This window comes from Hyla sarda, chromosome 4 (assembly GCF_029499605.1).
Source record: "Hyla sarda isolate aHylSar1 chromosome 4, aHylSar1.hap1, whole genome shotgun sequence".
NCBI classification, from domain to species: domain Eukaryota; kingdom Metazoa; phylum Chordata; class Amphibia; order Anura; family Hylidae; genus Hyla; species Hyla sarda.
The window spans coordinates 8019524-8044721 of NC_079192.1; the positions used below are offsets into that span (position 1 = coordinate 8019524).

A 25198-nucleotide genomic window follows, 5' to 3' on the forward strand; every position below is an offset into this window, starting at 1 on the left:
ATATATAGGATAAAACAATGCATTACAGATAATATTTGGTTGCACAGTTACCCACATCCTGCACATTAGTCTCACACTGGTGGAATAGTATACTTAGTATACAGAGCAGGTGACTGACCAGCCAACATGAATATTTATATATATATATTTATATACAGTATATATAGGACTTACCCCTATAAGAAGAGAAACTGTGCACAGTGCAGCGAAGCAGCTCCTCAGACTCCTCATTGTCCTTATGTGACTGGCGTCTGCTGTGATCTCAGTCCCTTATCCCCTCCGCCTCTTCCCTCAGAATATTGTACCTTACAGAAACAAAACAAATCTAGAAGAACCTGTAGAGGAATGACGACAGGAACGTGAGCATAGAGAAGATAGCTAAACACACTGGGAAGGTCATTCTGTAATGTCCACCTGATCCACGTATTGCTTTGTGCTTTCTGTTGTCTGACCATAGATGAAGACATTCTACATCTCTCTGTTATCAGCCATTACTCTATGGGCAGAACAATACAAAGTATCCTGCACTCACCGCTAAGCAGGAGACTCGAAGCTCCTATATGGAGGGCATTGGGGGACCAGGACTGCAGACTTGCGTGGGTGCTCAGATGCGACTGCCGGCGGCTTCGCATAGAATACACTTCTTCCGGCCTGAGGCCGGCGGCTTTCCATAGGATAGGCTTCTTCCGGCCTGAGGCCGGCAGCTTCGCATAGGATATGCTTCTTCCGGCCTGAGGCCGGCGGCTTCACATAGGATATGCTTCTTCCGGCCTGAGGTCGGCGGTTTCGCATAGGATAAGCTTCTTCTGGCCTGGGGCGGGCGGCTTCGGATAGGATATGCTTCTTCCGGCCTGAGGTCGGCGGTTTCGCATAGGATAAGCTTCTTCTGGCCTGGGGCGGGCGGCTTCGGATAGGATATGCTTCTTCCGGCCTGAGGTCGGCGGTTTCGCATTGGATAAGCTTCTTCCGGCCTGGGTCGGGCGGCTTCGGATAGGATACGATTCTTCTGGCCTGAGGTCGGCGGTTTTGCATAGGATATGCTTCTTCCGGCCTGGGGCGGGCGGCTTCGGATAGGATACGATTCTTCTGGCCTGAGGCCGGCGGCTTCGCATAGGATATGCTTCTTCCGGCCTGAGGTCGGCGGTTTCGCATAGGATATGCTTCTTCCGGCCTGGGGTGGGCGGCTTCGGATAGGATACGATTCTTCTGGTCTGAGGTTAGCGGTTTCGCATAGGATATGCTTCTTTCGGCCTGAGGCCGGCGATTTTGTGTGGGATATGCTTCTTCCGGCCTGAGGTCGGCGGTTTAGTGTAGGATACGCTTCTTCCAGCCTGAGGCCGGCGGCTTCGCATAGGATATGCTTCTTCCACCCTGAGGCCGGCGATTCCGCATAGGATATACTTCTTTCGGCCTGAGGCCGGCGGTTTCGTGCAGGATACGCTTCTTCCGGCCTGAGGTCGACGATTGCGCGTAGTGTACGCTTCTTCCAGGCTCATACCGCCGGCAGTCGCTGGAAGAGCACCCAAACAAGTCTGCAGTCCTGGTCCTCTGATGCCCTCCATATAGGAGCTTCGAGTCAACTGCGTAGCGGTGAGTGCAGGATACTTTGTATTGCTTTGCTATACTATACTTTCTGAGGTCTATCCTGTAACATGTCCTAGCACCGCCGGAGACTCATAGTGTGAGTTAAAACTACTGCCATGCCGTTCACCATGTTTCCATAACTAATGAATTAGAGAAGTCTGGTGGTGCCATCCCTGATTCTGTTTTTGACACGACAGTACAGGCAGAGACTGACTGTAGGTGAACTCAGTCCCTGGTCAATGAAAGGACAGGAGAATCCGACTGACAGATGAATACAAAGTATTATGTACACAAGCTATTGCCCCTTGGTATCAGCCCGACTCTGGTGACCCCGGGCTGTGACACAATAAAGGGACAGTTATATCTAGTGCTCAGCTAGACATGCTGGCCATGAGCACTCCCCTGCTCCATCCACCCCTGCCGGCAGGGACAAGATTTGCATCGCGGGACGCACACGCATGCGAATCTCAGTCCGTCACTCACCTTCCCTGGCTCCTGTCCCTTCTGTGCTCTCGCATCGCCGGCATGCGTGTCCCCGCCTCCTAGGGCGTGCGCACCGATTCTCTAAGATTTAAAGGGCATATGCGCTCTTGCTTATGATTTTCACCTGTACCTCCCTTATAAGTATATGCACCTCCCACTATTCCTTGCCAGATCTTTGTGTGCCCTGTGCCCAAGAGAAAGTGTACTTTATATAGCCCTACACGTGTTTCTGACCTATCGGCTCTGTGACCTGACCTTGCTCCTGTGCCGCCTGCCTTCTGACCTCCTGCTACGCTCATGACCACGCACCTGTGATGCCTGTCCTGACCTTCTGCTATCCTGACTACCAGTTGCCCTCCTGTGCTATGTTTCATCTCAGAAACCTGTGGGGTCGAGTCGTACCAGGGGTAGTGACCTGGGTGCCGCCTGCCACAGCAAATCCATGCCGTTTTGCGGCGGGCTCTGGTGAAAACCAGCAGCACCTTAGACTCCGCTCCTTGGTACAGCCCACGTCATCTTCCACACAGGTCCAGCGCATCCACTATTGCCGTGAGTGTTACAGGGCCCCAGAGCCCTAGAGGAAGACAATCACTCTTGAAGGTGACTTTGGAACGATCACCTGTCACTAGGGTCTATGGGGGACATTTACTTAGATATGTGTGATGTAGTTCATTTCTTTTGTTCTTCTTTTTGCATTCTTTAGTTCTACTTTTTTTGCATGACAAATTTATTAAATGGTCGTGGGGCATGTGATGAATTTTTTTGGAGGATACACATTTTCTAAAATTTCATTCTTCACATACACCAAAAAGCTACGCTAAGTCTGGGCTGGTGTAATTTAGAGACTTTTCAGTGGTTTTGTGCCTTTTTTTGTGCCTTTTCACGGAAAGTCTCAGTTGATGAATTCATTATCACTGCATGAGACAAACCTCAACAGCTGATCTGTACACACACAAAAAAAGTGTAAATCGAAAAGGTGCAAAAAAAAAAGCCTGAGGTGCAGCGCTGCGTCAAAATAGAGACAAATCTACACACAAAAACAGGACTAAAGACAATGATAAATGCCCCCATATCTTCTTATAGGAGGAAATTCTTTTCTTTTTGTAACACAGAGCTCTCTGCAGACATCACGAGCACAGTGCTCTCTGCTAACATCTCTGTCCATTTTAGGAACTGTCCAGAGCAGCATATGTTTTCTATGGGGATTTTCTCCTACTCTGGACATTTCTTAAAATGGACAGAGATGTCATCAGAGAGCATTGTGCTCGTGATGTCAGTAGAGAGCTCTGTGTTCCAAAAAGAAAATAATTTCTTCTGTAGTATTCAGCAGCTAATAAGTACTGGAAGGATTAAGATTTTTTTAATAGAAGTAATTTCCAAATCTATTTACCTTTCTGGCACCAGTTGCAAAAAAAAAAAAAAAGTTTTCCACTGGAGTACCCCTTTAACCCCTTAAGGACGGAGCCCATTTTCACCTCTAGGACGAAGCCCTTTTTTGCAAATCTGACCACTGTCACTTTAAACATTAATAACTATGGAATGCTTTTAGTTATCATTCTGATTCTGAGATTGTTTTTTCGTGACATATTCTACTTTAACATAGTGGTAAAATTTTATGGTAACTTGCATCCTTTCTTGGTGAAAAATCCCAAAATTTTATGAAAAAATTTAAAATTTAGCATTTTTCTAACTTTGAAGCTCTCTGCTTGTAAGGAAAATGGATATTCCAAAAAATGTTTTTTTTTGTTCACATATACAATATGTCTACTTTATGTTTGCATCATAAAATTGACGAGTTTTTACTTTTGGAAGACACCAGAGGCTTCAAAGTTCAGCAGCAATTTTCCAATTTTCCACAAAATTTTCAAACTCGCAATTTTTCAGGGACCAGTTCAGGTTTGAAGTGGATTTGAAGGGTCTTCATATTAGAAATACCCCATAAATGACCTCATTATAAAAACTGCACCCCCCAAAGTATTCAAAATGACATTCAGTAAATGTTTTAACCCTTTAGGTGTTTCACAGGAAAAGCAGCAAAGTGAAGGAGAAAAATTTAAAATCTTCATTTTTTACACTCGCATGTTCTTGTAGACCCAATTTTTTTAATTTTTACAAGGGGTAAAAGGAGAAAATGTATACTTATATTTGTAGCCCAATTTTTCTCGAGTAAGCACATACCTCATATGTCTATGTAAAGTGTTCGGCGGGCGCAGTAGAGGGCTCAGAAGCGAAGGAGCGACAAGGGGATTTTAGAACGTTTTTCTGAAATGGTTTTTGGGGGGCATGTCGCATTTAGGAAGCCCCTATGGTGCCAGAACAGCAAAAAAAAACACATGGCATACCATTTTGGAAACTAGACCCCTTGAGGAACATAACAAGGAATAAAGTGAGCCTTAATACCCCACAGGTGTTTCACGACTTTTGCATATGTAAAAAAAAAAAAAAAAAAATTTCACTAAAATGTTGGTTTTCCCCCAAATTTCACATTTTTTAAAGGGTTAATAGCAGAAAAGACCCCCCAAAATTTGTAACCCCATCTCTTCTGAGTATGGAGGTACCCCATAAGTGGACCTGAAGTGCACTGCGGACGAACTACAATGCTCAGAAGAGAAGGCGTCATATTTGGCTTTTTGAGAGCAAATTTTGCTCGGGGGGCATGTCGCATTTAGGAAGCCCCTATGGTGCCAGGACAGCAAAATAACCCCCACATGGCATACCATTTTGGAAACTAGACCCCTTGAGGAACGTAACAAGGGGTACAGTGTGCATTTACCCCCCACTGGTGTCTGACAGATCTTTGGAACAGTGGGCTGTGCAAAATTTTTCATTTTCACGGACCACTGTTCCAAAGATCCGTCAGACACCTGTGGGGTGTAAATTCTCACTGCACCCCTTATTACATTCCGTGAGGGGTGTAGCTTCCAAAATGGGGTCACATGTGGGTGTGGTTTTTTTTTGCGTTTGTCAGAACCGCTGTAACAATCAGCCACCCCTGTGCAAATCACCTCAAATGTGCATGGCGCACTCTCCCTTCTGGGCCTTTTTGTGCGCCCCCAGAGCACTTTGCGCCCACATATGGGGTATCTCCGTACTCGGGAGAAATTGCGTTACAAATTTTGGGGGGCGTTTTTCCCTTTTACCTCTTCTGAAAATGAAAAGTATAGGGCAACACCAGCATGTTAGTGTAAAAATTATTTTTTTACACTAACATGCTGGTGTAGACCCCAACTGTTCCTTTTCATAAGGGGTAAAAGGAGAAAAAGCCCCCCAAAATTTGTTAGGCAATTTCTCCCGAGTATGGCGATACCCCATATGTGACCCTATTGTTTTGCCTTGAAATACAACAGGGCTCCAAAGTGAGAGCGCCATGCGCATTTGAGGCCTGAATTAGGGACTTGCATAGGGGTGGACATAGGGGTATTCTATGCCAGTGATTCCCAAACAGGGTGCCTCCAGCTGTTGTTAAACTCCCAGCATGCTTGGACAGTCAATTGCTGTCCAGAAATGCTGGGAGTTTTTGTTTTGCAACAGCTGGAGGCTCCATCTTAGAAACACTGTCGTACAATACGTTTTTCATTTTTATTGGAGAAGGGGGGTGGGGGGGGGGGCAGTGTACATGTGTATATGTAGTCTTTTACTCTTTATTTTATGGCAGTGTAGTGTAGTGTTTTTAGGTTACATTCACACTGACGGCGGATTACACTGAGTCTCCCGCTAGGAGTTTGAGCTGCGGCGAAAAATTTCCCGCAGCTCAAATTTGTAGCGGGGAACTCACTGTAATCTGCCGCCAGTGTGAATGTAGCCTGTACATTCACATGGGAGGGGGGTCAAAACTACAACTCCCAGCATGCACTGACAGACCATGCATGCTGGCAGCTGGAGGCACACTGGCTGGAAAACCTTGAGTTAGGTTCTATGACCTAACTCAGTATTTTCATACCAGTGTGCCTCCAGCTGTTGCAAAACTACAACTCCCAGCATGTACTGATTGCGGAAGGGCATGCTGGGAGATGTAGTTATGCAATGGCTGGAGGCACGCAAGTACAACTCCCAGCATGCCAAGACAGCCTTATGCTGTTCCTGAATGCTGGGAGTTGTAGTTTTGCAAGATTTAGAGGGGTTCAAGTTGTAAATCACTGTCCAGTGGTCTCAAAACTGTGGCCCTCCAGATTTTGCAAAACTACAACTCGCAGCATGCCCAGACAGCAAACTGCTGTCTGGGCATGCTGAGAGTTGTAGTTTTGCAACATCTGGAGGGCTACAGTTTGAGACCATTTATTGATCTACAACCTGAACCCCTATAAATATTGCAAAACTACAAGTCCCAGCATGCCCACACAGCAAACAGCTGTCTGGGCATGCTGGGACTTGTAGTTTTGCAACATCTGGAGGGCCACGGTTTAGAGACCACTGTAAACTGTGGCCCTCCGGATGTTGCTATGCAACAACTCACCTAGCAGGACCCGGAAGTATTGCTGCCGCCGCCGCACGTGGGGAAGGATCGCGAACGGGGATCCGGGATCCAGGTAGGGACCTTCGGCGCCGACCTTCCCTGGACGGTTCCCCCGTTTTTCCCGGACACCGATAGGTTGGCAAAGCGGGGGAACCGAACTTTAACCCCCCTCCCCCGGTCTGCTATGGGTCGGTCGCTCGACCGATCAATAGCAGGGATAGGAGGGGTGGCACCCCTGCCACCAAACTCCTATCCCTTTAGGGGGATCGAGGGTGTCTCGGACACCCCCGATCCCTCTTATTTTCCGGATCACCGGGTCACCAGTGACCCGTATGACCCGGAATCGCGCAGATCGCAGGTCTGAATTGACCTGCGATTTGCGCGCATCGCGGTCATGGGTGGGTGTCAGGACCCCCCTCGGCGATGTGCCGGGATGCCTGCTGTTAGATAACAGCAGTCATCCCGGCCCGATCACCGCTACCGGTGACGCGGCGCTCCCGGAATCCCACGACGTACATGTACGTCGCCGCGCACCAAGTGACACTTCGTGACGCCGTACATGTACGTCGCTCATCATGAAGGGGTTAATGAACCTAATAGACCTTATTTATCTACTGGGTGAACAATGAGAAGAGCAAAGATTTATGTTCTGTACAGATAAATGGTGAACTCCGGAATCTTCTCTTCCCGGGGGTGTAAAGACCCCAGAAACTACAGAAAAAAAACCCTCCTCATCAATGTTCACAGGATGTGGATGAGATAATATCTTACAATTTAAAAGGGTTCTCTAGGAAAATAAACTTATTCTCCATTCACATGATAGAGAATATGTGTTTTATTGTAGAAGGGTCCATCCACTGGACCCCCACAATCTCCTATACGGGTCCCGCTACCTACCTGTCCTTGGTGCACCCCGGCCCCCTCCTTCAGAGATGGGCAAGAGTGACCACCCACTTAGCCAATCACAGGCTGCTGCAGTACCTCGCCTTGTTCTGGTGATCATGGGGGGGGGGGTCTCACAGGTCAAACCCTGGAAATCAGACACTTATCCCCTATCCTGTGGATAGAGGATGTTTTTAAAAACTGGAGTGCCCCTTTAAAGGGTACTTCAATGGCCAGGGTTCAGAACTAAATGTTCCGAACGCTGTTTTTGCACTGCGGGGGTTGGCCACGCATTTGATGTCACAGATACACCCCCTCAATGCAAGTCTATGGCAGGGGGCATGACGGCCTTCACGCCCCCTCCCATAGACTTGCATTGATGGGGCGTGGCCATGACATCACGAGGGGCATGGCCGACCCACGCAGACATTTTGTTCCGAACGCTGGCCAGTGGAGTACCCCTTTAAGGATGGGATGTACAGTAGGGATAAAATACAATGAGGGCTATCCAGGGCCGAGTCTTGGGTCATGCACGCCTGGGTGCAGGTTTGCCTTGGGCTCCCCCTGGTGGTAACATAGTTTGTAAGGTTGAAAATGGAAAAGAGTCCATTGAGTTCAACTTAAAACCCTTACGTGTTGATCCAGAGGAAGGTACCCCCCCCCATGAGGCTGATGCCAATTACCCCATGATAGATGAAAAATTCCTTCCCGACCCCAAGATGGTCATCAGAATAAATCCATGGAACAATGTTTAATCCCTTTAAATCTACAGGGTGGGCCATTTATATTGATACACCTTAATAAAATGGGAATGGTTGGTGATATTAACTTCCTGTTTGTGGCACATTACTATATGTGAGGGGGGGGGGACTTTTCAAGATGGGTGGTGACCATAGCGGCCATTTTGAACCCAACTTTTGTTTTTTCAATAGGAAGAGAGTCATGTGACACATCAAACTTATTGGGAATTTCACAAGAAAAACAGTGATGTGCTTGGTTTTAACGTAACTTTATTCTTTCATTAGTTATTTACAAGTTTCTGACCCCTTATAAAATGTGTTCAATGTGCTGCCCATTGTGTTGGATTGTCAATGCAACCCTCTTCTCCCACTCTTCACACACTGATAGCAACACCGCAGGAGAAATGCTAGCACAGGCTTCCAGTATCCGTATACACTGCTATATACTACTATATACACCGCAGGAGAAATGCTAGCACAGGCTTCCAGTATCTGTATACACTGCTATATACTACTATATACACCACAGGAGAAATGCTAGCACAGGCTTCCAGTATCCATATACACTGCTATATACTACTATATACACCGCAGGAGAAATGCTAGCACAGGCTTCCAATATCTGTATACACTGCTATATACGACTATATACACCACAGGAGAAATGCTAGCACAGGCTTCCAGCATCCGTATACACTGCTATATACTACTATATACACCGCAGGAGAAATGCTAGCACAGGCTTCCACTATCCGTATACACTGCTATATACTACTATATACACCGCAGGAGAAATGCTAGCACAGGCTTCCAGTATCCGTATACACTGCTATATACTACTATATACACCGCAGGAGAAATGCTAGCACAGGCCTCCAGTATCCGTAGTTTCAGGTGCTGCACATCTCGTATCTTCACAGCATAGACAATTACCTTCAGATGACCCCAAAGATAAAAGCCTAAGGGGGTCAGATCAGGAGACCTTGGGGGCCATTCAACTGGCCCACGACGACCAATCCACTTTCCAGGAAACTGTTCATCTAGGAATGCTCGGACCTGACACCCATAATGTGGTGGTCACCATCTTGCTGGAAAAACTCAGGGAATGTGCCAGGTCTGAGCATTCCTAGATGAACAATTTCCTGGAAAGTGGATTGGTCGTCGTGGGCCAGTTGAATGGCCCCCAAGGTCTCCCGATCTGACCCCCTTAGACTTTTATCTTTGGGGTCATCTGAAGGCAATTGTCTATGCTGTGAAGATACGAGATGTGCAGCACCTGAAACTACGGATACTGGAAGCCTGTGCTAGCATTTCTCCTGCGGTGTATATAGTAGTATATAGCAGTGTATACGGATAGTGGAAGCCTGTGCTAGCATTTCTCCTGCGGTGTATATAGTAGTAAATAGCAGTGTATACGGATAGTGGAAGCCTGTGCTAGCATTTCTCCTGCGGTGTATATAGTAGTATATAGCAGTATATAGAGAAGAGGGTTGCACTGACAATCCAACACAATGGGCAGCACATTGAACACATTTTATAAGTGGTCAGAAACTTGCAAATAACTCATGAAAGAATAAAGTTACGTTAAAACCAAGCACATCATTGTTTTTCTTCTGAAATTCCCAATAAGTTTGATGGGTCACATGACCCTCTTCCTATTGAAAAAACAAAAGTTGGATTCAAAATGGCCAACTTCAAAATGGCCGCCATGGTCACCACCCATCTTGAAAAGTTTCCTCCCTCACATACACTAATGTGCCACAAACAGGAAGTTAATATCACCAACCATTCCCATTTTATTAAGGTGTATAAATATAAATGGCCCACCCTGTAGTATCCATAACCTGTAATATACTTTTTTTTAGAAAAACATCCAGGCCCCCCTTCAACTTGTTTATTGAGTAAGACATCACAACATCATTTGGAGAGAGTTCCATAGTCTCACTGCTCTAACAGTAAAGAATCTCTGAATGAGATGATGGTGAATCCTTCTTTCCTCTAGACGTAGAGGATGCCCCCTTATCATGGTTACCAGCCTAGATATAAAAAGATCACTAGAAAGATCTCTGTACTGTACTCTGTATTGCACTGCGTAGAAACAGAAGCTCCCAAAATGATAAAGAGGCGTTGTTTGTTTTATTTTAATTTTGTCGCACAATGATTCTTTTCTTTTGGTTTTGCCGTAGATTTTTGGGTAAAATGATTGATGACATTGCAAAGTAGAATTGGTGGCGCAAAAAAAAAAGCCATCATATGAGTCTGTAGGTGCAAAATTTAAAGGGATATGATTTTAAAAGGTGAGGAGGAAAAAAACTAAAGTGCAAAAAACGGAAAAACCTTGAGTCTTTAAAAGGGTACTCCGCTGTTTAGCATTTAGAACAAACTGTTCCGAATGCTGGAGCTGTTGCCGGGAGCATGTGACATCATAGCCCTGCCCCCTCATGATGTCCCACCCCATTCCCTCAATCCTAGTCTTTGGGAGGGGGCATGTTGGCTGTCATGCCCCCTCCCAAAGACTTGCATTGAGGGGGCGGGGGATGACATAATGATGGGGTGGGGCTATAACGTCATGAGCTCCCAGCACCGGCTCCAGCGTTCAGAAGTTTGTTCCAAATGCTGAGCATTGAAGTATGCCTTTAAGGGGTTAACTAACATATTGAAAATAAGTGGACCCAGTACTGCCCCCTGTGGTCCCCCACTTGTAACTGTCACCCAACCAGAGTAAGTTCCATTGATCCCCACCCTCTGCTTCCTATCACTGACCAGTTATAACCCATTTTCATATATCCTCCCCTAGTCCCAGCTCCTCATGTTATGTACTAACCTTTTATGTGGCTCAGTATCAAACACCTTAGAAAAATCCAGATATATAACATCCACAGCTTCACCCCGGTCCAATCTATAACTGACCTCCTCATAGATGATCAGATATATAAATAGCAGGAACTCCATTGTTCTGTATAAAGACTCCGCCCCAGCCAGCACTAATTGTTAGTAATGAGCGGTATAGGCCATATTCGAATTCTTGATATTTCGCGAATATATGGGCGAATATTCGTCATATATTCGGGAAATTCTCATATTCATTTTTTGCTCATTCAAGCCAATCGGCCCATTGTGGTGTATGGGGATCTCACAGTATGTAAAACTCTAAGATAAGCTGGAGGGTCTCAGCAGTACAGTGGATGGGTGACCGTGCGGTGGTTCGAGTCCCAGGGTGGGACGGAGTGTTACAGTGTTGTGGTTAAACTTTACTTTCCTGGAAAAGCTGCTGAGGTGCCCATAGCAACCAATCAGATCGCTTCTTTCCTTTTTCACAAGGCCTCTGCAAACTGAAAGAAGCGATCTGATTGGTTGCTATGGGCAACTGAACAACTTTTCCTTTGCACAGGTTTTGATAAATCTCCCCCAGAGGAAAAGTTTCTGAGTTGCCCATAGCAACCAATCAGATTGCTTCTTTCATTTTTAACAAGGCCTTTGAAAAATAAAAGAAGCAATCTGATTGGTTGCTATGGGCAACTGGGCAACCTTTACTCGGCACAGGTATTGATAAATATCCTTATGTTCCTTAACCTCCCATTCATTCATTCACAGCCTTACACATTGCATCCCGTTTCAATTAACCCCAATACCCATATTTGGTATCCCATTAACTTAGTTCCCATGGTTCAAACATTCAGTTAAATGCCAATTGACCTAGTTCCCACGGTTCAAAGGCTTTTCTTAATTACCAATTGACCTACATTTAAAATGTTAAACCACAACACTGTGTCCCACCCCACAGTCTCGCATCCACTGTACTGCTGAGACCCTCCTGCTTATCTTACAGTTTTACATACGGTGAGATCCCTATTGGTTTCAATGTGCACTAGTTAATGCACTAGTGTAGTGGTCTCCAACCTGCGGACCTCCAGATGTTACAAAACTACAATTCCCAGCATGCAAAACAGCCAACGGCTGTCCGGGCATGCTGGGAGTTGTAGTTTTGCAACATCTGGAGGTCCGCAGGTTGGAGACCACTGCACTAGCCCATTAGTTCCCTATACCATTAAAAAAGGGAGGGCTCAATATTCGCAAATATGTGAATATGCAAAGAGCAGAGAGGGATGATCAGTGATCAATGTGATGTGTACTGTGAACAAAAAAAAGCTAATATTCGTAATTGCAAATATATAGTGCTATATTCGCAATATTTGCAAATTCGCGATTAAAATTCGAATTGCGAATATTCACGAGAAACACTACTAATTGTATGATACTGTAGTAGTCACTGACACTTGAACATTCTTCCATTGCTCAGCTGTGATGCATTATTTGTGGGTTGGGCCGCAGAATTTGAGAGATGTTATAGTCAGGCTCCTCCCATTGGGAGACTGTAAAAAGCAAGACAGATACTCATCGACCCACTATAATTTTATATATACAGTGGAAGCCACCATGACCTTTATAACAGCCTCAGAGCCTGAATAAAAAAATCAAAATAAACAGAAAATATTAACCCCTTAAGGACGCAGGGTTTTTCCATTTTCATTTTTTCCTCATCGCCTTTTAAAAAACATAACGCTTTCAATTTTGCACATAAAATTCCATATAATGGCTTAGTTTTTTGCGCCACCAATTCTACTTTGCAGTGACATTAATCATTTTATCCAAAAATTCACGACGAAACAGAAAAAAAATTCATTGTGCAACAAAATTGAAGAAAAAATTTCATTTTGTAACTTTTGGGGGCTTCCGTTTCTACGCAGTGCAATTTTCGGTAAAAATAACACCTCATCTTTATTCTGTAGGTCCATACGGTTAAAATGATACCCTACTTATATAGGTTGGATATTGTCGTACTTCGGAAAAAAAATCATAACTACATGCAGGAAAATGGATATGTTAAAAATTCTCATCTTCTAACCCCTATAACTTTTTTTTCTTCTGCGTACGGACCGGTATGAGGGCGAGTTTTTTGCGCCGTGTTCTGAAGGTTTTTAACGGTATAATTTTTGTATTGATCAGACTTTTTGATCATTTGTTATACATTTTTTCATGATATAAAAAGTGACCATAAATACGCTATTTTGGACTTTGGAATGTTTTTGCGCGTACGCCATTGACCGTGCGATTTAATTAACAATATATTTTTATAGTTCGAACATTTCCGCACGCAGCGATACCACATATGTTTATTTTTATTTACACAGTTTTTTTTATGGGAAAAGGGGGGTGATGCAAATGCATTGCTTTGCATGGAAATAGCTCAGGCTTGGAGCAATCAAACGCCAATCGGATGCCCCGGAGACAGGTAAAGGGGCCCTCTGCTTGCGTCCTAGGTGATCGGGACATCGCAATCTTATCGCTATGTCCCGATCAGCCCGACTGAGCTGCCTGGAAGGGTTTACTTTCACTTTCAGACATGGCGGTCAACTTTGATCGCCGTGTCTGAAGGGTTAATAGCGTGCGGCACCGATCGGTGCCACACGCTATTAGCCCAGGGTCCCGGCTATGAATAGCAGCTGGGACCAACCCGTTGTGATGCGAGGTCACGGTGTGACCCCATTTTTAACACCGGGACCGGGCATAGGGCGTACAGGTACACCCTACGTCCTTAAAGGTTAAAGGGGTACTCCGGCCCTAAGACATCTTATCCCCTGTCCAAAGGATAGGGGATAAAATGTCTGATTGTGGGAGTCCCGCCACTGGGGACCCCCACAATCTAGCACACAGCACCCACTTGTGAGCACTGCAGGAAGCGCTGGAGGCTCCAAGTCATATGCCTCCCGACCACGGGGATGGAGTATCATGACGTCACGCCCTCTCCCATAGACTTGCATTGAGGAGGCGGGACATGACATCACGATACTCCGTCCCCGTGGTCGGGAGGCATAAGACTTACAGCCTCCAGCACTTCCTCCAGCACTCACAGGTGGGTGCTGCATGCTAGATTGCGGGGGTCCCCAGCGGCGGGACCCCCGCATTCAGACATCTTATCCCCTATGCTTTGGATAGGGGATAAGATGTCTCAGGGCCGGAGTACCCCTTTATAGGTTCTCAGGAGTCAGCGCCTTCCTCTCTTGTGCCCGACACCTGTCTGCGCTGACTCCGCCTTCTCTATTAGTGTACGCCAGTGAGGTAGGCAGCGCCAACATTATAACCCTTCTGGACAAATACCAAAGTGATGATTCTATCCCAATAGGAGCGCTGGTGACCAAATTCCTGTCACTGTGAGATCTCAGCAAGTACAGGCTGCCTATGAGTGACAGCAGTGTCATGGAAGCAACCAGGGGCAGACTGACAGGTCGGGCAGTCGGACACTGCTCGAGGGCCAAGGGTTGAGGGGGGCCCACCCACAACAGGACTTGCTGCTTGACAAGATCAGGAAGCATACAAGCCGGATAAATACAGGCCTTTAGCATGCATGTTCCCAGATCTTATAATGCAGGAGTATAGCAGGGGAGGGGGCAGAGAGGACGGAGAAAGGGGACATCATCTTATCTTGGGTGCAGGAACTTCTCCCCTTCACGATCTGTGTAGGAGAATGCTTAAAGGTGTACTCCGCTGCTCAGCTTTGAAACAAACTGTTCTGAAAGCTGGAGCTGGCGCCAGGGCTCGTGACGTCATAACCCCGCGCCCTCATGACATCACACCCTGCCCCCTCAATGCAAGTCTACCGGAGGGGATGGGATGGCTGTCACGCCACCTCCCATAGACTTGCATTGAGGGGGCGGGGTGTGACGTCATGAAGGGGCGGGTTATGATGTCACGAGCTCCCCTGCCGGTGTTCAGAACAGTTTGTTCCAAACGTTGAGCAGCAGAGTACACCTTTAAGGAACTGAGTCACATGATCCACAGGTCCTTAAATGGTAACTCTCATTAAAACAAATTTTTGCTATTGCAATCCTTATGGTAAATAAAAAATATGTCTAATATTCTTAGTTTAAAAAAAAAAGAAGTTTTCTATGTTTTATTTGTGCTTACTAAAAGCTCAAGAGCACATTTTCCCCCAACTCATACACAGACTTTGGACCAAAGTCCAAACACAGGAAGTGCAGCCTGGAGTGCTGAGGGGGGCGGGGTGTTCGACCAACAGCATATGGCAGTTAAAGAAGAAGTATCATGGACCAAGTCACAATTTTTTTTTCTATCATGTGAAAGTGCATGAGCTCATTATTCTGACAATCTGCTCCCCATGTATCTCACCCTCTCCCTTCTCCTGCAATCCCCTCTGAAAGATCGGTACTTCCTGGTCCATGGAGGTCCCTGACTTCCTGTCTCCCATAATGCCTTTCAGTTCATCACAGAAGTAGCCCAGCCTAGACCAGTGCTTCCTAACCAGGGTGCCTCCAGCTGTTGTGAAACTACAACTCCCAGCATGCCTGGGAGTTTTAGTTTTGCAACAGCTGAAGGCACCCTGGTTGGGATACACTGACCTAGACACTGATCACTTTCCTAACAGCAGGATCAGTGTTTCCCCTCCCCCTGCTTCTATTCTCAAGACATCGTTCTTTCAGTCTGACCTGCTATAAGATTGTGATCAGTGCAGGGGAAAGCAGGGATCTCCCCTCCCCCTCTGCTTCTTCTCGGGACATTGGGACATCGTTCTTGCTCTTATAAACACTGAGCTGGCTGTCAGATGCTTCCCTGCCGAGGAGATGAAGACAAGTGAGCTCAGCTAACTGGGGCTTCTATGATTGGCTGAAGCTGCACATGGGAGGTGCCCTTGCCGTGCACAGAGCTGGCTGAGCTGCAGAACTATGGGAAATTGTGACATCACGGCCCCCAGCATAATGCAGCTCAATGGGGGGTCGCAAGTCATCAGAACAGGGAGCTGCTGAACTTCCTCTCTAAAAAAAGAAGCTAGAAAAACAGGTTTTACTTACAAGATGGGTGAAGTCAGTGATTTACAAAGTGATAGAATTTTGCTTCTGCATTTAAAACACAATACTTTTTGTACATGGGACTTCTCCTTTAAGTGTCAGAGGAGTTATGATTGGATGAGGCTGGACACACCCCCTTCAGCACTCCAGGCTGCACTTCCTGTGTTTGGACTTTGGTCCAAAGTCTGTGTATGAGATGGGGGAAAATGTGCTCTTGAGCTTTTTAACCCCTTAACCCCTTAAGGACCGGGGTTTTTTCTGTTTTTGCATTTTCGTTTTTTGCTCCTTGCCTTTAAAAAATCATAACTCTTTCAATTTTGCACCTAAAAATCCATATGATGGCTTATTTTTTGCGCCACCAATTCTAATTTGTAATGACGTCAGTCATTTTGCCCAAAAATCTACAGTGAAACGGAAAAAAAAATCATTGTGCGACAAAATTGAAAAAAAAACGCAGTTTTGTAACTTTTGGGGGCTTCCGTTTCTACGTAGTACATTTTTCGGTAAAAATGACACCTTATCATTATTCTGTAGGTCCATACGATTAAAATGATCCCCTACTTATATAGATTTGATTTTTTCGGACTTCTGGAAAAAATCATAACTACATGCAGGAAAATTAATACGTTTAAAATTGTCATCTTCTGACCCCTATAACTTTTTTATTTTTCCGTGTATGGGGCGGTATGAGGGCTCATTTTTTGCGCCGTGATCTGAAGTTTTTAACGGTACAATTTTTGCATTGATAGGACTTATTGATGATATAAAAAGTGACCAAAAATGCACTATTTTGGACTTTGGAATTTTTTTGTGCGCACGCCATTGACCGAGTGGTTTAATTAATGATATATTTTTATAATTCGGACATTTCCGCACGCGGTGATACCACATATGTTTATTTTATTTTTATTTACACTGTGTTTTTTTTTTTTTTTTTTGGAAAAGGGGGGTGATTCAAACTTTTAATAGGGGAGGAGTTAAATGATCTTTATTCACTTTTTTTTTTTCATTTTTTTTGCAGTGTTATAGGTCCCATAGGGACCTATAACACTGCACACACTGATCTTCATTATTGATCACTGGTTTCTCATAAGAAACCAGTGATCAACGATTCTGCCGCATGACTGCTCATGCCTGGATCTCAGGCACTGAGCAGTCATTCGGCGATCGGACAGCGAGGAGGCAGGTAGGGGCCCTCCCGCTGTCCTGTCAGCTGTTCGGGATGCTGCGATTAGCTGCGGCTATCCCGAACAGCCCGACTGAGCTAGCCGGCCACTTTCCTTTTCACTTTCAGCTCTGAGCGCGCGGCTAAAGGGTTAATAGCGCGCGGTGCCGCGATCGGCACTGCGCGCTATTAGAGACGGGTCCCTGCTTCACTATGACGCCGGGCCCGCCGTGATATGACGCGGGGTTACTGTGTAACCCCGCGTTATATCAGAAGAGCAGGACCAAGGACATACCGGTACGTCCTTGGTCCTTAAGGGGTTAAGGACTCAGGGTTTTTCCGTTTTTGCACTTTCGTTTTTTCCTCCTTACCTTTTAAAAATCATAACCCTTTCAATTTTCCACCTAAAAATCCATATTATGGCTTATTTTTTGCATTGCCAATTCTACTTTGCAGTGACATTAGTAATTTTACCCAAACGTACACGGCGAAAGGGGAAAAAAAATCAGTGTCCGACAAAATCGAAGAAAAAATGCCATTTTGTAACTTTTGGGGGCTTCCGTTTCTACGCAGTGCATATTTCGGTAAAAATGACACCTTATCATTATTCTGTAGGTCCATACGGTTAAAATGATCCCCTACTTATATAGGTTTGATTTTGTCGGACTTCTGGAAAAAATCATAACTACATGCAGGAAAATTTATATGTTTAAAAATGTCATCTTATGACCCCTATAACTTTTTTTATTTTTCCACGTACAGGGAGGTATGAGGACTAATTTTTTGCGCCGTGATCTGAAGTTTTTATCGGTATGATTTCTGTTTTGATCTGACTTTTTGATCACTTTTTATTCATTTTTGAATGGTATAAAAAGTGACCAAAAATGCGCTTTTTTTGACTTTGGAATTTTTTTGCGCGTACGCCATTGACCGTACGGTTTAATTAATTATATATTTTTATAGTTCGGACATTTACACACGCGGCAATACCACATATGTTTGTTTATTTATTTTTTTTACACTTTTTTTATGGGAAAAGGGGGGTGATTCAAACTTTTAATAGGGAAAGGGTTAAATGACCTTTATTAACACTTTTTTTTACATTTTTTTTGCAGTGTTGTAGGTCCCATAGGGACCTATAACACTGCACACACTGATCTTTTACACAGATCACTGGCGTGTATTAACACGCCTGTGATCAGAGTTATCAGCGCTTGACAGCTCCTGTCTGGATCTCAGGCACGGAGCAGTCATTTGCCGATAGGACACCCAGGAGGCAGGTAAGGGCCCTCCCGGTGTCCTGCCAGCTGTTCGGGACACCGCGATTTCACCGCGGCGGTCCCGAACAGCCCGACTGAGCAGCCGGGTCACTTTCACTTTCGCTTTAGAAGCGGCGGTCAGCTTTGACCGCCACTTCTAAAGGGTTAATACCTCACATCGCCGCGATCGGCGATGTGTGGTATTAGCCGCGGGTCCCGGCCGTTGATGAGCGCCGGGACCGACGCGATATGATGCGGGATCGCGACGCGATCCTGCTTCATATCGCGGGAGCCGGCGCAGGACGTAAATATACGTCCTGCGTCGTTAAGGGGTTAAAGCACAAATAAAACATACAAAACTTCATTTTTTTAAACTAAGTATATTAGAAATATTTTTATTTACCATTGCAATAGCAAACATTCGTTTTGATGAGAGTGACCCTTTAAGCCTCACTGCACAGGAAGAAGACAGAAAGAAGTCAGGCGTGTGTATGGGCATTCACTATTCAGCTTTTAACACCATGGCCAAGATTTATCAAACTGTGTGAGAGAGAAACTCAGGGGATTTTCCCACAACAACCAATCACAGCTCAGCTTTCACTTCATCAACGCTTGATAGCTGAGCTGTGATTGGTTGTTGTGGGAAAATCCCTCCAGTTTTTTCCCTCCAGCTCTCACACAGTTTGATAAATCTGGGTGTGTGTCTTATATTTCAGTCACCTTAAAAGCTGCACTCCCTACTCTTATCCTCCTACCACCTCCAGAGCTGCACTTACTATTCTGCTGTTACACCCTGCCTTTTCCTACAGTCACTTCGAGAGCTGTAGCCTTTATTCTGCTATTACACAACGCCTTATCCTACAATCACATCCAGAGCTGCACTATTCTGCTGTTACATCAAGACTCATCTTCCTGTCACCTCCAGAGCTGCGCTTACTATTCTGCCCTTACACCATGCTTTATCCTCCAGTCACCTTCAGAGCTGCATTTACTATTCTGCTGTTGCATCATGTCTTATCCTCCAGTCGCTTCCAGAGCTGTAGCCACTATTCTGCTTTTACTTCATGTTTTATCCTCAAGTCACCTCCAAAGCAGCACTCACTAATCTGCTATTCTTATAACCTTCAGAGCTGGACTTACTATTCTGCTGCCTCATACGGCAGTCACCTCCAAAGCTGCATCGGCTGTCTAGTGGTGATAGGAGTGTGATTGCTGTAATCACACTCCTATCACTCTCAGACGGAGGGAGAGGGGGGGGGGGGGGTAAGTTCTGTCTACACCAACATACAATTACAGCCTGTACTTACTTCTGTGTTGCCAAACTTCAAGTATTGATGAAAGCCTTCCTCTCTAGTGCCCGACACCTAACTGCACTGACTCCGCCTTCTCTATTAGTGTATGTACGCCAGTGAGGCAGACAGCACCAGCATTGTGACCCTTCTGGACAAATACCAATACCATATGGTGGCCATATTCCTGTCACTGTGGGATCTCACTGTGGGATGTACAGGCTGCCTAAGAGTGACAGGAGTGTCATGGAAGGAACCACAGTACTATCACCCTCATCAGACTGTACAGGGGGAAACAAATGATATTGTATGTGGAAGGGGTGTCTATAAAGGGTGGGCACATGGAGCCCCATGATCTTGTATTGCCCAGGGGCCCAATGGGGTGTCAATCCATCTCTGTCAGGGGTACATAACAATTCCCCTAAAAAAAAACTCAAAAAAAATAATATCAAAATATATCCCCCTAAGAGCATAAGGAGATATATAAAGGTGAAAAAAGGGCTTTTCAGTCAAAAACACAAGCACTTAAAAAGTTGTATACAGAAATCAGCCCAAATAAGATGTCTCCGGGTGGCAACATGACTCCTATAAAAGATACATAACAAAAGAACAATGCAAAACAAATCACTCCTATAACAGACACACCATAAAAGCTGGTAAATCATTCACTGGGAATTAACCAACACATGTAAGAAGCAATAAAGAAGAGTGTCAGGAATGATACAGATACTGGCCCCATGTGTATCGCTGATTCCACACCAGGTTTCTCCGAGCCTCCATGATAGTCATTATTCTCTCCTACAGATACAAAGTCATCACGACAAATACAGTGTCTCTAGGACTGGCAAATAACCCCGAGCCAGTCACAGTGCCCTTCATACAACCACAATTTACACCGAAAAGCCTCAGTGCCCCCATGATAGCCATAATGCTCCAGGACCAAAACTACCATGAGGGGCATTTACTAAGGGGTTTAGTCATTTTTTTCTGACTATTTTTGGCGCAAAATTGTCGCAATTGCGCCTACCCTATAAATTGTGCGACTTTCCCTAGCAAGAGCTAGAAAGTCAAATTTTTTTTTCCCGCTTAATTTACGCAAGTTTTCAGTTTTTACTTGCAGTGGTCAGGAATTTATTAACTGCAACAGTCGCAGTTGCGCAATAAACTGTCGCAACGGCCGTAAAAATTGACTAAATTTACTCCAGCTCCAACATGGAGCAGGAAAAGCTACTGCCGCCCGGGCTCCGAAATACTTTCTCCCCGCTACCCTCACTGCGCTACCGGGACACTACAGTGATTTATATCCCACCCCTCTCACCTGCCAGCGCCACACAACTCCCATCTGTCTGCTGTTGCAAGACTACAAGTCCCAGCATGCCCTTACAGTGAGGACACGCTGGGAGTTGTAGTCTTGTAGCAGCGGGAGCCCGGGCGGGAGACAAGCGGGGTAGCGGGGAGACCGTATGAGGAGCCCGGGCGGGAGACAAGCGGGGTAGCGGGGAGACCGTATGAGGAGCCCGGGCGGGAGACAAGCGGGGTAGCGGGGAGACCGTATGAGGAGCCCGGGCGGCTGCACTGTAATGTCAGCCCGGGCTCCTGCCCTGAGAGCCATAGGCTTTGGCTGTCAGGGCATGCTGGGTGTTGTAGTTTTGCAACAGCTGGAGGGCCACAGTTTGCAGACCACGGGTGTGTGGTCTGTAAACTGTAGTCCTCCAGCTGTTGCAAAACTAAACAGCTGAAGGGGACCGGCGAAAACGTTCACTTACCCTTCCGAGGCTCCAGCGACGATCGCTGACGGAGATCATCGCGCGGCACTGTCGCGCGGCAGTGTCGCGCGGTAGTGTCGTGCAGCGCTGGATCCTACGGAAGCCGGTAAGTTGCGCAAGCTTCCCAACCAGGGTGCCTCCAAATGTTGCAAGACTACAACTCCCAGCATGCCTGGACACCCTTTGGTTGTCCAGGCATGCTAGGAGTTGTAGTTTTGCAACAGCTGGAGGCACCCTTGTTGGGAAACACTGGCCTAAAACAGTGTTTCCCAACCAGGGTGCCTCCAGATGTTGCAAGACTACAACTCCCAGCATGCTTGGATAGCCATTGGCTGTCCAGGCATGCTGGGAGTTGTAGTTTTGCAACAGCTGGAGGGCCACAGTTTGCAGACCACTGGTTTGTGGTCTGTAAACTGTAGTCCTCCAGCTGTTGCAAAACTAAACAGCTGAAGGGGACCGGCGAAGACGTTCATTTACCCTTCCGAGGCTCCAGCGACGATCGCTGTCGGAGATCGTCGCGCGGCACTGTCGCGCGGCAGTGTCGTGCAGCGCTAGATCCTACGGAAGCCGGTAAGTTGCGCAAGCTTCCCAACCAGGGTGCCTCCAGATGTTGCAAGACTACAACTCCCAGCATGCCTGGACAGCCTTTGGCTGTCCAGGCATGCTGGGAGTTGTAGTTTTGCAACATCTGGAGGCACCTTGGTTGGGAAACACTGTTTTAGGCCAGTGTTTCCCAACCAGGTTGCCAACAGATGTTGCAAGACTACAACTCCCAGCATGCCTGGACAGCCTTTGACTGTCCAGGCATGCTGGGGCTTGTAGTTTTGCAACATCTGGAGGCACCCTGGTTGGGAAACACTGGCCTAAAACAGTGTTTCCCAACCAGGGTGCCTCCAGATGTTGCGAAACTACAAGTCCCAGGTTGGGAAACACTGTGCCCGGCCTCCGCCCCACCTTACTGTAAGGGCATGCTGGGAGTTGTAGTCCTGCAGCTGGGGGCAGGGGACAAGCTTGTCACTTGCCCACACATCTCCTGCACCACACAACTACAACTCCCAGCATGTCCTTACTGTAAGGGCATGCTGGCAGTTGTAGTCGTGCGAGGTGGGAGATGTGTGAGCAGGTGATAATAAATGTACTAACCCATTTTTTTTGTTTTCTTCTCATTTCAGATCCGTGTATCCTGTGGACTCCTTCGGATTCGGTGGACTACTTCGATGACCAGCGTTTTTCTTTGTTTGATTTTAATAAAATGGTTAACGAGGGCTTGTGGGGGAGTGTTTTTTGTAATAAAAATTTTTTAAAACCTGTAGTGTTTTTTCTTACTTTACTAGACAGGCTTAGTAGTGGAAGCTGTCTTATAGACAGAGTCCATTACTAACCTGGGCTTAGCGCTAGCCACAAAAACAGCTAGCGCTAACCCCCTATTATTACCACGGTACCCAACGCCACAGGGGTGCCGGGAAGAGCCGGTACCAACAGGCCTGGAGCGTCAAAAATGGCGCTCCTGGGCCTAGGCGGTAACAGGCTGGCGTTATTTAGACTGGGGAGGGCCAGTAACAATGGTCCTCGCCCACCCTGGGAATGTCAGGCTGTTACTGTTTGGTTGGTATTTGGCTGAGAATGAAAATAGGGGGGACCCTATGCGTTTTTTTTTTTTTTTAATAAATAATTAAATATATTAAAAAAACGCATAGGGTCCCCCCTATTTTTATTCTCAGCCAAATACCAACCAAACAGTAACAGCCTGACGTTACCAGGGTGGGCGAGGACCATTGTTACTGGCCCTCCCCAACCTAAATAACGCCAGCCTGTTACCGCCTAGGCCCAGGAGCGCCATTTTTGACGCTCCGGGCCTGTTGGTACCGGCTCTTCCCGGCACCCCTGTGGTGTTGGGTACCGGGGTAATAATTGAGGGTTAGCGCTAGCTGTTTTAGTGGCTAATGCTAAGCCCGGCTTAGTAATGGACTCAGTCTATAAAACAGCTTCCACTACTAAGCCTGTCTTGTAAAGTAAAATAAAAAAAACACAACAGGTTTAAAAAAAAATTTATTACAAAAAAACACTCCCCCACAAGCCTTCGTTAACCATTTTATTAACATCAAGCAAAGAAAAACGCTGGTTGTCGAAGTAGTCCACCGAATCCGAAGGAGTCCACAGGATACACGGATCTGTAGAAGAAGTAACAAAAAAAAAAAAGTGTAAGTACATTTAGGGAGAAAAAAACTGTGTTAAAAAAATGTAATAAACACACACACACACACACACACTAAACACCGTTTACCACTTCTGAGCCATGACTACAATTTACAGTGATCCCTCAACTTACAATGGCCTCAACATACAATAGTTTCAACATACAATGGTCTTTTCTGGACCATCGTAAGTTGAAACCAGACTCAACATACAATGCTACAGACAGTCCAGATCTGTGAAACGTGTCAATGGCTGGAAGAACCAACCAATCAAAATGGGCATTCACTGGTAAAACCCCTGTATTACTGAAGTGTATGCACTGACTGGTGTCTGGTATTACATGTTCTGTACTCTTTACCTGTATCAGGGTTAGCTGCTCTTTTGGACACCAGGTGAGGGCGACTCCATTACTTGTTTGGGACATTGCCTGTACTGTACAGGACCCCTGAAGAAGCTCCTGTCCTCTACATAGACCAGTGTTTCCCAATCAGGGTGGCCCCATCTTTTGCAAAACTACAACTCCCAGCATGCCCGGACAGCCTTTGGCTGTCCAGGCATGCTGGGAGTTATAGTTTTGCAACAGCTGGAGGCTCCCTGCTTGGGAAACACTGACATAGACAGTAATTTACAGCTCCCAGCAGATCTTTCTTGCTTTTATATGTAAGGATTTGCTTTATCTATATTAGTTATCTACTTATTTTTCATTGTCACTTTTTCCTATTTCTGATGACATTTTGGTGCCTTTAGAACCAATTACCACGTTTCCATAGAGTTATGGTCTCAACATACAATAGTTTCAACTTACAATGGTTGTCCTGGAACCAATTAATATTGTAACTTGAGGGACCACTGTAGTTATTGAATTATTTAGATGTGGTGAAAAAGCTAAAAAAAAAAACCTCAAAAACAAAAGATCCAGAAGGAAACCAGCAGCCAAACCTATTCAGACAGCAGGAAAAAGGAACAGACTATTTTTTCTACTACATGAAGTAAATTTCCCACTTTTGCCTACGTGTGCCAAATTTATTAATGCCGTGCAACAATTTAGTAAATTTGTCGCACATAGTCAAAAATGAAGTAGAAAAAAAACAGGGTAAAAACCAGACTACATAGTAAAAGATTAGTAAATGCCCCTCTATGTCTCCAGCCACACTCTCCAGAACAACCTGTTCTTCTCTTACCTCCAGCACCCGTAAGGCTCCTTCTTGTCTGACTATTTCCATACAGTAGGGTCAGACATCTGTTACTTATTAACAGACAAGAATCTGAGATGGGATGGTTGTGTTTTGTTCCAGTGACGTGTCCTGAGTAGAGATGAGCGAACTTACAGTAAATTCGATTCGTCATGAACTTCTCGGCTCGGCAGTTGATGACCTATCCTGCATAAATTAGTTCAGCTTTCCAGTGCTCCGGTGGGCTGGAAAAGGTGGATACAGTCCAAGGAAAGAGTCTCCTAGAACTGTATCCACCTTTTCCAGCCCACCGGAGCACCTGAAAGCTGAACTCATTTATGCAG

The 25198-nt window shown here is 45.8% G+C and overlaps 1 protein-coding gene across 3 annotated transcripts in view; it reads right to left on the minus strand.

Moving 5' to 3' along the window:
- The window catches only part of LOC130367538 (NXPE family member 3-like), a 102845-nt gene extending 77949 nt beyond the window's left edge, over positions 1–24896 (minus strand). The window contains exons 1-2 of one of the 3 annotated variants that reach the window (XM_056569974.1): positions 24864–24896; positions 175–305 (exon numbers count right to left, since the gene is read on the minus strand). In XM_056569974.1, coding sequence (XP_056425949.1) covers positions 175–231 — 57 coding nt within the window. In that variant the 5' untranslated portion in view covers positions 232–305; positions 24864–24896. Of the gene's footprint in view, positions 1–174; positions 336–15647; positions 15853–24863 lie in introns of those variants that run through there. The other 2 variants (XM_056569972.1, XM_056569971.1) reach the window with 2 other exon arrangements.
- Positions 24897–25198: the final 302 nt, after the last annotated feature.